This window comes from Centruroides sculpturatus, unplaced genomic scaffold, assembly GCF_000671375.1.
Source record: "Centruroides sculpturatus isolate CEXI.00-Female unplaced genomic scaffold, Cexi_2.0 scaffold485, whole genome shotgun sequence".
Classification (NCBI taxonomy): Eukaryota; Metazoa; Arthropoda; class Arachnida; order Scorpiones; family Buthidae; genus Centruroides; species Centruroides sculpturatus.
Window position 1 is genome coordinate 121,540 of NW_019384760.1, and position 14,730 is coordinate 136,269.

General features: G+C 30.0%; 1 protein-coding gene across 1 annotated transcript in view; it reads right to left on the reverse strand.

Annotated features, from left to right (window-relative positions):
- Positions 1-3,723: 3,723 nt before the first annotated feature.
- The window catches only part of LOC111628793 (alanine and proline-rich secreted protein Apa-like), a 29,286-nt gene continuing 18,279 nt past the window's right edge, over positions 3,724-14,730 (reverse strand). Inside the window, exon 2 of the mRNA XM_023372639.1 lies at positions 3,724-4,095. Within this exon, the coding sequence (XP_023228407.1) occupies positions 3,724-4,083 (360 nt within the window). The 5' untranslated portion in view covers positions 4,084-4,095. The remainder of the gene's footprint in view (positions 4,096-14,730) is intronic.

Sequence of the window (14,730 nt, forward strand, 5' to 3'; positions counted from 1 at the left end):
ATATTTACTAACATTTTCATCTGTATATAACAGACAATGTCAGGCACAAAACGGCTGCATAAAATATTTCTCAATTTTCAATTTTGCTGGTATTGGTATATTGTGTATGCTTATTTTATCCCAGTATTGGAGAGTTATTCACACTATTACAGTACAGTGTAATGTTTTTTTGTATGTTGAATATGATCAACAGTATTAAGAGTGAAAGTTTGGAAGTTTAAATATATTTATGATTCTTCCACTTCTGTAGAGTGCTGTTCCTCTAATTCCTGTGAATGTGGAGATAGTGGAGAGCAAACCATGTAAAATTAGAGTTTATAGTATATGTTTTGAGTATCACTTTGAAGTTTTGTGCTTAGAAATCCTAATTGTTTTCTTTTTGAAAATCTAAAGAATCCATACGTACTATTAATAAAAAACACAAAACTATTTTTCTTATTTTACTTTATCATCATTATAACAATGAAAGTTAATAAAAAGTAAACAAATTTCACTTGGATGATTTATAATCTTACACTAATAAGTTTACAGTTAAAAACTTAAAATGCAACTTATAAATAAAACATTGATAACTTTATTAGAATTCTCTTATTAAATAAGAATGAATCTATTGGAATTTTTTCTAGACAATATTCTATCTTTCTGTTCTCCAACAAACACAAAACTGCTTTTCTTAAGCAGTTTTGTGTTTATTAGAGAAAACTAATGTAAAATCACTGATGCATCAAAGCTCAATTATATTGAAGTGTTCTTACTGGAGTTGATGTGCTGTTACTGGATAAAAGATTTCATTTGTATTGAACAAAAAATAAATTTACAACAAACATACCAATAAACAAAGATTGTTGGTAAAGGAATAATTAAAATAAAATTATTTATTAATTGTAAAAATTGCTTACTAATATTTTTCATTTATCAGTAGTCGTGACATGAATTTACTTTTTGTTTATTTTTATTGTTGTATTATTAAAGTTAGCATAAACTTTTACTTAAAGATTACAGCCCAGTTATAGGATTGAAAGATACTTTTGCTTTTATTTGCAGATTAACTAAAAGTTGTTTACTTGTACTAGTAAAAAGGAAGAAAGAACACTTATTTGCTTCTCAAGTAAAAGCTAAAGTAATAGGAAAACACCAGCAATTGCTTTTTTTTGTAAGATTGCAAATGGAGAGGAAGAGAGAGGTTAATCTCTCTTCTTGTTAAGATGAACAAGGGATGCAAGCATAACATTGTCAACACTGAGACAGGTCACTTTTACATAACAAGCCATTTATTTGGAAGATAACGCTTACATAATTCTGGTCAAGATCTACTTCTCTAGGATAGAAATAAAATGTGGAAAGTTCAGTCTATAGTTCACTGCTTATCCAATGGCAATTTCAGGTCTAATAATGATCAATCAGAGTTTCAATTGTGATTGGATGGCCCTGAGGCAGACTGGCTGGAAGTCAGACGTAGTAATCGATAGCCACAGATGAAGTGATGAAGATGAAGTCCAAGACAACAGGGGAACTGATGTAGAGGACAAACAGGTTGAGTGAGGGAAGAGACCACATTTAGTCCTTGAATTTTGGGTTTTTAAAGGATTTATCCCCAAAATTTTTAATTTGATTGGTCCCTTTCCTATTCCAGGTGAAATTAGATAATAAGATCAGGCACAGATCACTCTCCATTAATCAATTTGACCTTTGTTTAACTTCATCTGCAAGTGTTGATCAAACTTTGAAACTTTTGCTGGTATCTCATGCAATGATATTTTCTTTTCTTACACCTGAGAATTTTTTTATATCTTTATTACTTACAATGTGATAGTTTTTCTTTCAAAGGAATGCTACATTTCCTTGTTTAGTTCCAAATTTGTCATAAATATAACCAGTTTCCAGTTTGTATTTCCTGAAGAAGGCTGATAAATTTAGTGGCCGAAAACGTTTGATGTATAATTTTGACGTTTATTTGCTGGAAATTTTGAATTTAGGTGTGATTTGTGAAATTTGTCATGTCTAAGCATCAGAGTCAATACTATTTTCCTGAGGTCAACTGTACTGTTTATTTCATACCTTCATGGCAGATCTTTTTTACATATTCTTTGTAACAAAATAATTTCTTAAATGAATCAAATTTTTGCACATTTAATGAGGAATTTGGTCCTCACAACTTTGTTAGTAAATGCTTAAAATTTTTCAAGTCAGTATCATAACAACTTGATTAACAAAAACATGTGTGCAATGTTAAATATTGCTAGGGGAGTAAGAATTAGAAAATTAAAAAAAATAGACATAATTACATTTCCTCATTATTTTTATATAAGGTTTTCATAGATGTGATGAAGAAAATGTCAAATAGACAAGATCATAGTTTGCAAGACTATATGCAAAGTAAGAAATACTGTACAAAAAGTAGTAAGAAAATACATATATGTATTCCCTGCAATTCATCTTAATCATTTAATCTGGAGCATTGATTAAATTTTTGGTTCTTCATCTTCCCAACAAAAATATGTTTTACAGTTGGCTGTTGAAGATGGAGGTAAAAAACATTCTAGTTCATTATTATTTTTGGTGTTGCATCATGCTGAGACCAGATCTTTTGTCACTTCTGTTGATCAAAAGTATTCTTCAATTAAACAAGCACCTACAGATCCTACTGAATACAAGGGAATAATATCAAGAAATACAATAGGAAATCAAGTTATACAGCAGATTGATGGATTTCTGTTCTATCCAATACTTCATTAGCTCTTTGTTTTTCCATTTATTATTATTATTTTTATTGCTGGTTTTATTACATTAGTTTTCATTTTCAGTTCTGTTTCCATACTAGTATTATTTTTCATCAGCTCATCTCTGGTTGTCAGTTGCACCCAAAATCAAGATATAGCACCAGAAATATTTTTAATATCATAGCTTTCTGCTGCTTTTATTGCAAAAACTTGCAATCTTTCTAACAAAACTAGATACAGTTTTAACATTTAACAAAAACTCCAATTGCTTATCTCCTACCATTTTTATGGTAATTTTCTGTTTGATTCACAGTATGCACTCTAGCTTTTATTTAAAAACATTCAGTATTTACTTGGAATAAAATCAATAGCTTTTATCAAACTAAACTCAGGCATATGCTTTTCTTTTTCACTTCATGCTTAACGCTTATGCTTATGCTTAAATTTAATCATATGATCTATTTTTTTAATATAATTTATTTATAAATTATATTAAAAAATTGTTTCTTTAGTTACTTATCTATATTTATGAAAATAAACAGCAGAGATCGCAATGATATTTCCTAAGTAATTTTAAATTTTGTTTTAAAATCATTCCCTACTCCATTTTTTGTATATAAACTAAAATGACTCAATATGAATCAAAACATTCCTGAATACATGTGTATTAGTTACTACAGTGGTTTCCAAACTTTCTGTACCTCTGCCCTCTCTTTTTCAGAAAATAATTGTTGCACCCCCCTCAATTTTCATAAATAGTGTCCTTATAATTTACTTAATGGTCCACAAAACAATGTACCTTATTAAATAAAGTTTATTGTTTGTCAGGGCTTGACTCATGTTTTGGCAGAATGTGGATGATTTTTAGCATTTGTAAAGTCACTCAAACAAGGGTTGTGAATTAGGCATAATCATTTTGCTGATTGATTTTTTTGACATCAATTTGACTTTTTTTGTTTGTATGTATGTATTAAAAAATAATAATTTGGTAAAATTATTGTTTTTAATTGTTTTTAATTATTGTNGATAAAGGTGTTGGAGTCACATTAGAAAATGGTGGATGTACCATATTCTGATGAACTGGTGATGCCTGAGGAGCAACTACTGCAGGAGCAGGAGTGGGAGGCACTGGTGTAGGAGGTGGTGGTGGTTGGAGCATTGCTTGATTTGAAGGAGATGAGCTCGTTGATGTAACAGGAGTTGAAATAATAGCTTGTGAGGAAGAGGTGCATGATAAAGCTGTAAGAGAATGAGGAAGTGACGTCATAGCAACAGATGCTGTTGTTCCAACTCCTGCATCATTTGAATTTACAACTGGAGCAACAGAACAAGTTGATGTTGGAGCTGAATTCTCTGAATTCATGACTATCTCCTCCTAAAATAAATTAATAAATAATATATTAATTATGTATTTACTATATTTACTTCGTAACTATTTTAAATAAACATAAAATGTGAATTAATTATTTTAATACAAACAAGAATTTGGTATTAAATAAACCAAACAAATAGCATCTATTTTATGTCCTATATCATATTATTCTCTTGCTCTCGCAGTTTCAATAACTGGTTATTATACAGCAGGCATGTCAAACACGTGGTCCGTGGGCCGCATGCGGCACATATATAGTTATAAGTCAACTCGCGGATATTTGTTGTATCGCGTGGAATTGATTGCTCAGAAAAAGGGTCCAACGCCTGTTGTATAATACTCCAGTTTTGCTTTGTAAGTTGGGATCAACTGATAAAGAACTGGTTCAAGCTGAGAATAAATTACTTGTTAAAAAAGGAATCTGCAACTCGTAATTTTTGTGTTATTTTGTTTGCAGAGTATCATCATATCCCTATAAACATCACATTTGTACAAGTCGTTACAAAGTGCGGTGTTTGCTCAATCATTTGCGGATGATATTTTGAACTCTAAAGTGGATTTTGGTTTTTATTCAAATTAAACTAAAAACTTATTTAATAAAAATGTAATAAAACTTCAAAAACAATGAATAAGAAAAGATCAATTGAAGAGGGAACATCGTGATTTTCAAGAAAAATGGAAACTGCAATATTTTTGTGTCCAAAACAAGAATAAAATATTATGCTTGATATGTAAAAACTCTATTTCAGTTCTTAAGGAATATAATCTTAAAAGGCACTATGACAGAAATCATAAAAGAAACTATGACCAATACATTGCAATACTTCATGAAGACAAATTGTCGGAATTGAAATCAATTCTTCAAAAACAACAAAGTGTATTCACTAAATCTGTTGAAGACAATACAGCTGCTGTGAAAGTTAGTTATATATTATCACATTTAATCACAAGCAGATCGAAAACTGTTTACTGAAGTGGAATTTATTAGTGAATGCTTAATTAAAGCGGCGGAAGTATTATGTCCAGCACAAATAAAAAAATTTAAAAGTGTAAGTTTAAGTTGAAATACTGTAGCTAGCAGAGTTGATGAAATAGCTGAGAATTTGAGAAATCGGCATAATTCAACAATATTAACATTTCAAGCCTACTCTATTGCAATTGATGAAAGTACAGATATTCGAAATATCGCTCAGCTGGCCGTTTTTATTCACGGATGCGATGTTAATTTAAAAATAAGTGAAGAACTTTTGGAAATCATTCCTATGTATAATACAACCACTGGAGCCGATATTTTTGATGCACTTATGGAAGTTTTGAAGAAGTATGAGTTACCATTGGACAAGTTGGTTTGTCTTGCAACAACTGATGGTACACCTACCATAAGCGGTCTTACTAAATGAGTTGTTGCAAGATTAAAAGAAACATGCAAACAGCATGGTAATAATAATTTTAAACATTTTCATTGTATTATTCACCAGCAAGTATTGTGCTCCAAAGTTTTAAATATCGGACATGTTTTAAAAATAGTCACCAAAATTTTAAATTATATTCAAGCACGTGGACTTAATCATCATCAATTTGCTTCATTTCTGGATGATATAGAATGTGAATTTACCGATCTACCATATTATATGGAAGTTCGATGGCTTTCAAGTCATAAAGTGTTAAACTGTGATTTTGTTTATTTCCTATTATAACTTTTATTTTTGTTTTTTATAAAAAATATAATATATTTATAGTCGATGGCTTTCAAGTCATAAAGTGTTAAACTGTGATTTTGTTTATTTCCTATTATTACTTTTATTTTTGTTTTTTATTATATTTTTGTTTGGGGCTTATGTTTTGTTAGGACGAAGGTTTCCTCACCATTCACCTTAGAAACTTAAAAATAGAAGAGAAACCAACTCACAAACGAGAGNAATTTCTGTAATTAATCATTGTCATTTATGCTTTTATTAATAATATAAAATACAAAGAAAAAGTTGTCTCTTAAATATTAAATAACTAATATATTCTAATGTAAGCAAACCATAAATTTCAACCCAAATTCATTGCATAATTATAAATCAAATTAATATTCAATTTGCACATATAAGCTACTTATTAAAACTGAAATTTAATAGCAAGCAGTTAATTCTAAAATATAAAAATCAAATCTATAGAATCAACAATAGAACATATTTACTAAGACTTAAGTTATTAAATACTGATTTAAAAAACTTTTTTGTTTTAAATACAAGATAGTTTTACTGGTAATATGTTAATCTTACTTTCAGTTATAATTTATAAACATTTTATATAAAAATCGAATACATTTCAATATATGAAATTAAAGATCCATTAAAAGTTAAAAATTAATAAGCATAAATATTTTTACTTGTAATAGCTTCAAACATTCAAGCATAAGAAATAATATTAATATGTACCTTTCCAGTTGTATTAACACTTTGTACAGAAGCAGGAATTATAGTTGAACCTCCTGATTTGGGATCCATAGTGGTTTTATTTTGAAGTTGCAGATTTACACCAGGTGCAGTTCCTAAACTCTGAAGAGTCTGTGCAACACCAGCAGGTTGAACTGTCAAATTTCCAGGAAGAAGCATTTGTTGCTGGGAAGTGTAGAGATGTTGTAAATAAGTAGAACCATGTATTGGCTGTTGAATGACTTGCACCTTAAAATAATAATTTCTAGATATTAATTTCAAATCACAAAATATGAAAAATTAAAAAATTAAATTTTTTGATTCAAGACTGTATTTCCTAACATTAAAATTATATTTTCTTTATATATTAATTTTAATTTGTTCATCTACTTGAATAAAAAATCATTAAAAGCTAGAAAATTTTCTTAATAAATTATTGTTGAGTATAATGTATATGTAGTGAATTGGATAAAGGTGAAATTAACCAGCTTTTGCTAACTTTATCCAAGTATTTTGCTTAAATCAAGTAACAATCCATTAATTTTGAATCTTATATGTATAAAGCATTTTTGGCATGATGCATAATGGGAAGGACCCTCCTAACTCAAACAGACTCCCTGACGTATATAGTGTCCCCATTAGGGACAACAGATATGATAGAGACCTGGTTTACATTTGGTCAACCAAGTGCTCCATGGAAATCAAGTTACAAGAGCATATCGCTGATATATGACATGCGAGAACTACCATGGCCCTCTCTACATACGCAGCAGATCCAAACATCATAACGGACTTTAACTGGTCCAAACTCATCCTTGCTTTGCCCCCCACAGAACACATCAGATGGTTGGAGGCTGGGCAGATATTTAAATCCAATTTTACATCAACAAGCATAAATTATGAAGAGTAAATGGTTTTGTCAATGGCCTGGCAAGAGTTAATTGACAACATAGATTAGTTGAGTCCCAGTAGGGCAACTGATTGTGCAGGCATGATGTGGTTTTTAATTTTTCAAGCTTATATTTGAACGCTTGTTCAAATTTTTATTCCAAAAGCTTTTACGCAGATCCATCAAGTAATTGTTACAAAGACTGATGAAGACCTCGATGGAGTTTGAAAATGTTTGTTTTTGTTTTGTTTATGTGCACACTATAATTCAGTGTTCCCCAACCTTTTTTGTGCTATGTTCCACCTAAGCCTTTCTAAAATTCTTATGCCCCCCTAACATATACAGTGGCTATACGCTTAACTTAAACTCTGGACAAGTTCATTTTCGAATTGCCTTCCTTAACAATCCAATGACCCCCTGTGGGGCGTGGGCCCCATATTGGGAAACACTGCTATAATTGGTTTGGAGTACATGATTAACTATATCCCAGTGTGGTGAGTGTTGTTTTCTATTTTTACATATTGATGCAAATAAATTATGATGACAATTACTTAAGTTCTTCTTGAGAGTTGTTGCTGCACTAAATTAATCCAGAAAGATTTCTTTTCTAATAAACATTTTGGTTCCCTTAACTTAGCAGATTATTTTTGGAATTTTGAATAACAGTATGAAGTTTCATGAAATTTTCTAATCCATCTACATATAAATTTAAAAAAGTAAAGTGTAAAATTTGCTTATCATCCATTGTATGCATGCAAGGAGTTGGATAGAATAAAGTCCATAGTGTCTGATCAGGGCTTCCAGTCAAATGGTTACAAAGCACATCTCAACCTACAAATCTAGGAGAGAAGAAATCAACATCCCCACATGGACTATACCAGGGGTGGCCAACAAGTCGATCGCAAAACCAATTTTGGTCGATCGCTCGCGAGGTCTTGACTTAATGTGTTACATTTGTAAGTTGTAACCGAACGCAACGCGTGAACGAAATGCACAAATGCAACTGTAATGATATCGGACCTCCTCGTTCTCCCTCAGATGCGGTTTTGTCGGTCCATGTGCAACCCATTTGCGTACAGTTGTAAAAGAGAAATAAGAAATGTAGACAAAGGAATGTAAAACCGAAAAAAAAAAGGGACAGAGAGAGTAGGTCGGGACACAGTAAAGAGAAAAAGGGTGAAGTGGTGGTCCCCGAAAGTGACAACATTGAGTTTCAATTTTTCTTCTATTTAAAATGTAAGTACCTTTTCTTCGTGTTTTAAATTAAATTGTGGCTTTTCTTTTCTATCTAGACTTACTATGTATTTCACACCTCCCTCCCCCTCGCCACTTAGACCAGGGATGGGCAACCTTTTTTTGTATAAGGGTCACATTTCAAAACTTTTGAACTAACGCTGGCCACATACGAGATAAAAGAGGGAGGAAAATGCCGGTAAATCACAATTATTTATTCATATATAATTATAAAATAGAATAGGTATACTTAATTTAGCTTCTAGAACTGATGTAAATGTAATGTATTGAAAATATTTGATTAAATATTAGTCACTGCTAGTTTTAAATTAGTTTTGAGGTAAGTCTGTTAGCCGGTTTTTCGTTTTAATTTTTACTAAATTCATTGCAGGAAAAACTATTCACACACATAAGTTGTAGAAAATAACATTTGAATTTTTGCTGCATACTTCTTAAGCTAGGAAATTGATATATTTATACACATTTCATGCGACTCAGGCCGCGGAATGCCCATCCCTGACTTAGACTATGCCTACGACAACGAGTCGATCGCAACACATTTTTAAGATAAAAAGTAGATCTTATGTACACAAAAGTTGGCCACCCCTGGTCTATACAAATCACATATCACCACCACAACAACTTCTAACAAGCTTGCAAACATACAGAAAAGTAACAAAAATAGGAAGTTTCAACTTAGCATTCAAGAATAATCCAACCATTTACAGCCTTTTATACAACAATAAGGAAGGAGCAGATGTCCTCCAGTCATCAGAAAACTATAAAATCCCATTGAAAGACAGCATCTATATAGAATATACTTCTTGTCCTCTACCCAACTAAATCAAGAAATATCAATATGATTATAATAACAGAATATCAATATGATTCTAATATGATTCAACTTCTTTTTTATCATTTGCTACACAGGAAGATATTGCAGTCTTTTGAGACAATGCCACCATAATTAAGAAAGTCTGAACCCAGCCCTAGCCAAATTCTCAAAAATATAAGCAGTGTAAAAGGAGATTGCATAAACCAGGGACTCTTATGAACTTTGTTCAATGTATGGCAGCTTCTAAACCACTAGATTATCTAATTCTATGTCATACTGCTATATGTTCTTTTATTTTGTTAATTTGATAAATTAACAGTCTATGTACAATTTTGCAAAGTTTTACCTTTAATATTAACTGAAGTGATAACAATTTTTTAACTTAAATTTCTCATTATTATAAATGTCCTATTCCTGTATTTTTCCATATACAGATTCTTATAATATGAATAACAAAGGAACACTCATATAGTTTACTTCTTTATTCATTTTGTGTTGTTTTCAATGACCTGCACCTGTTCTAATTACATTATTTTATAATACAACACACAGAAATATGGGTAACAAATTAAACTCTTTAATTTCTATGTATAGCATCTTTTTATTTCAAAAATTTTTGAAATAAAACCATAATTTTCTGACCAGAAATCTGTGAAATCGTCTACCAAGAAAAATTTTTTGGATTAAAAAGATACTACAGTAGAGCATCAATTATCCGACTCAATTGGGAACTTGGGTTGGTCGGATAACTGAAAATAATGAAAAAAATACATTACTAGTATAGTATATTAGTATATTGCTATTAATTAGTTAAATGTAATTAGTATATTAGTACTGTATATCGTTAACCTATTTCGCGTTGAATTTTCATCGATGTTAAGCCTAACAATTTTTTTTAAAATAATAATCGTCGCTATTGTATTGTTAAAAATTATTTTTAAATTATTTTATTGCTCACAAAACAAACAACCACTCATAATTAGAAAATTAAGTNTTTAAAATAATAATCGTCGCTATTGTATTGTTAAAAATTATTTTTAAATTATTTTATTGCTCACAAAACAAACAACCACTCATAATTAGAAAATTAAATCTCATTTATTAAATACTGGCCTCCCTTTCATGGTCGAGCCAGTGTTAAATTTTTGTGTGCTTTACACAAAAATTTAACAAAAATTATATTAAAGTAGCCAAGACATAGCCAAATATTGTAGCGCCACATCACTAGCAGACACTTGAAATTTGCCGACTAGAACGGTCGGTTAACCGATGTGACGGTTAATTGGGGGTCGGATAATCGATGCTCTACTTTATACATAGAAACTGAATAAACAGCAACCATACTATATTAAACTTTTAATGTTTATTTCATCTTGTACTTCATTTCATGTAATTCTGAAATGCATACAAAGTTAGTGTTAATTTAATGTAATTTAAAATAAATCTGTATGTTTAATATCTGTATTTATAACCTAAGTCAGTTCTCAATGTGGTAAGCCCCTACTATGATAGTCAAGTATATGTATATTTTATAGTAAAATTTTTGAACAGTCATTTTGAAAGCTAAAAACCAATTGTCACTATAAACTTGTTATAAGAGTCAACACTAGGTGGGTACTATGCGTGACTGTCATGCAGGCACTAATATGGATAAATTTTAAAAGGCAGCAAAATTTGCCCAATTTTTCCTTGGCTTTTTTCCATCTTTATTCAGTTGAATAAACATGGAAAAAAGCCATATGTTTAATTAATAACACAATCTTGTGTTCAAAAGTCAACACCCTTTTCCCCAAGTGCCATTACTGGAGCAAACAGTTTCAAAACTTTTCTTTTGTACACTTGGGCATGTAATTAAAACTATATTTAGTGTGTAGCATTCATCCTGACATTGCATAGTGCACGAAACACTCACTTTCCTGTCAAATTTATGATGGATAATAAGCAACAAAAATTTCACTAGATTCATAACTAATGATGAATTTTGGTTTCTTTATAACACACTCGGATTGAAAAACACCAATCAAAACAATGAAAACATGATAGCATCCTTACCCCCAAAAAAATTCCACATATCATCATCTGTACAAAAGCAGATAGCTATGGTTTTTGAGAGATGGAGGAAATCTTGACTATCAAGTGGTTTCCTATTGGAAAGCAACATGCACTTCATGTTGGAAAGTATCAACAGCAAAACATACTATAAAATCCTTAAACTCCTTCAATGCTGAATACAGTTGAGATAAAGAGGAAACTGAGCATGTCTTATGCTGTTTTTCATGACAATGCCTGGCTGCATGCATGTAAGCAATTGCACAGTAGCATATTTGGAATCTCTCAGCTTCACTGTTTTACTCAATTCCACATATTCTTCTGACTTGGGCTTATCCAACTATGCCCTCTTCAGCAAACTGAAATAAACTTTTCATGGACAAAAGTTTCAACAAGTGACAAATTACAGTGCTAGTCACAAGTGTGTTCAACATAACTTATGAAACAGTTTGCTGCTGCCATCAATAAGCTACCAGAGATCTGACAATGGTGTGTGATATAGGTGAATAGTATGTCAAGCAACCTATGATATAATTTCATACTTGTTATCATAGTTCAGTACACAAGTACTCAATCATTTTGAAAGTGTTTGATACAAGAGATGCTTATAAAACCAGTTGGTTCTGAGAACTTTGCTAAAAGTGATTAGTTCTTTTTCTTTTGTGTAGGCTCTTATGAATTATAATTATCAAGTGTTTTTAATTTGTTTCCATATAATCATTTAATTTATTCAGTAAACTTTTATTATAGGCATAAAAAAACATTGTTCATCTGTATTAAAACACTATCTATTAAATAGGAGAAATAATAAGTTAAATTGCACTGGAAAACCTAATCAAATGGCACAGTTAAATTATAAAAACAGAATATTACCATAATTTCCTGCAAATAACCTGCATATTATCTGTACTTAAAAAGTCAATTTAAAAATGAATATAGGTTATGGTAAAAATGCAAGTTATTTGATAACAACTTGCATTGTTGTAATTGTAATTTAATATCTGATGATATTAAATTACAATTATGAATTTATCCAACAGCTTGATTTTTGTCTAAACTTATCATGAGTGTCTTTAAAAATGTAAAAAATTCCTTATATGCCATCGCCCCATATATTCCCTTGCCATAGTGCTTTTTTCTGAAACTACTGGTACTAAACATATGCATGTCTTACTTTTAGTTTCCTTTCATTTTCTATATGTCAGTCTGCATTTTAATTGATATTATTAGTACTCCTATATGAACTTCTGTCTTTTGAGACCGAAGTTCATATAGGAGTACTAGCCAATAGGTTTTAAGTAATTCCTCCTTTCCATATAATGACTCTCACAATGATCAGTATTACAACATTTTTGAACAATTACAATGCTAAATGTAATTTTTAAAATATTTTGTTTTTATATCATATGTGATGTCCCATTTGTATTTGAGCTGTTATATATACTATTCGAAATACATCAACCCTAATGATGATCCTCTTTGAAAGGTTGAAAATGTTAGCTATAGAGCAATACTGCTATAGAGTAATTAAAGTAATGTTTATTTGCTGATTTATGAAAAGTTGTTCTATCAATTCATATCATTATTTAATCAGTTTTTTAGTAAACATGATTTTAAGAAAAAGTAATTTAATAACAGAAAATAAATAATATTAGCAAATAAAAATTTGAACTCATAATAAGATCTTCACCCATAACCAAAATATCCCTCTACTTTGAAACACCAGTCCATTAATGGTCATACATGACTAATATGACTCTCAGTTTCTTCCTATATCCTTTCTCTCTCCAAGAATATATAGCCATTATTCAATTTACTTGAATGCACTAACAGGAAACATCTTAGTCAGCATGACCCACCGTAACTCTTAACATTTGTGTAAATTTTTAATGTTTGATTTGTAGTGTGACAGTTTTATTAGTTTATACTTGTACTGTATATTGGTGTATAGTTACAGAATGGATCAAAATAAATAGAGTATGTAGTATTCCAGATTAAATAATGCCAGAAGACAAAGATATGTTAGGTGGTCAACAGAGTGATATTAGAAGAAATGTTGATGAAGAGAAAAAAATAGGGATAATGTAGTTTGATACTGATATATAACAAAGTGATAATGATGAAGCTGACACTCCTTCACATAATGGAAGTTACTACAAAGTAAAGAATGGTAGAAATGGAAGAAGATAGAACAATTATAGTCTTTTTTAATCGAAAAGTGCAATATTTTTTCTGTTTAAAATTATTTCTTTATGAGCACTGATTATTCCATGTTTTTCAAGATGTTTTCAACTTTTGAGAAACTTGTAAAAATTGTGCTTAACTTTGAATAATATTTGAGATATGTTAAAGATAAAATAAGGTTGTAAAAATAAACACACACATTTATTAAATTACTTAACAGAGTGAAAAATAATATCTGAAAAACAAAAGCAAAAAAAGAAAAAATTAAAAAGTTGAGATGAAAAAAATATTTAAATTGCAAGTTATAGTGACCCACTGAGACTGTATTAAGTTATCAAATGAATGCAAACTCTCCAGAGTTAAAAAATATGAAAGAAATTGTTAAGTGTTTTATATACAAAACAAAATAAAAGAACAGTAAAATTCTTGATATTTATCACACTTCAAAACTATAATACTAGCCTTCAATATAAAAACAGGAATGTTAAGCATAGATTGCAATGTCTTTTTATGATATCATATTGGACCGAACATTAGTAATTCTGTCTCAAAAGCTGCAATCTGTTTTATCTGAAAGCATGAATTGGTAAATTAGCAAGATTAAGACCAGTTAATTTTAGTAATAACTGATTTAGTAGGGTTTTGCATGGCTAATTGTTCAGTTAAATTTGTAATGTTCATGTGTAAGCATAAAACTGCTTTTTTCCAGAACTTATCATACAGGAAGCCCTTCAGAATTTCAAAAGACCATAGATTTTATGATCTTTTGAATTGCTGAAAGGTTTCCTGTATGATAAGTTCTGGAAAAAAGCAATTTTATGCCTACACATGAACAATTACTGATTTATTGTTTGTTGAATTCTCAATTTGCAATTTAATTCACTATATTTAAAACAGAAATTGTAGCATTTTTTTTTCTTATGTGTATGTAAGTAAAAATTGATAAAATTTAAATAATTTAACTTTTTATAATACAAAATAAACTTTTTTATTTTTGTTTTAAATACAAGATAGTTTTACTGGTA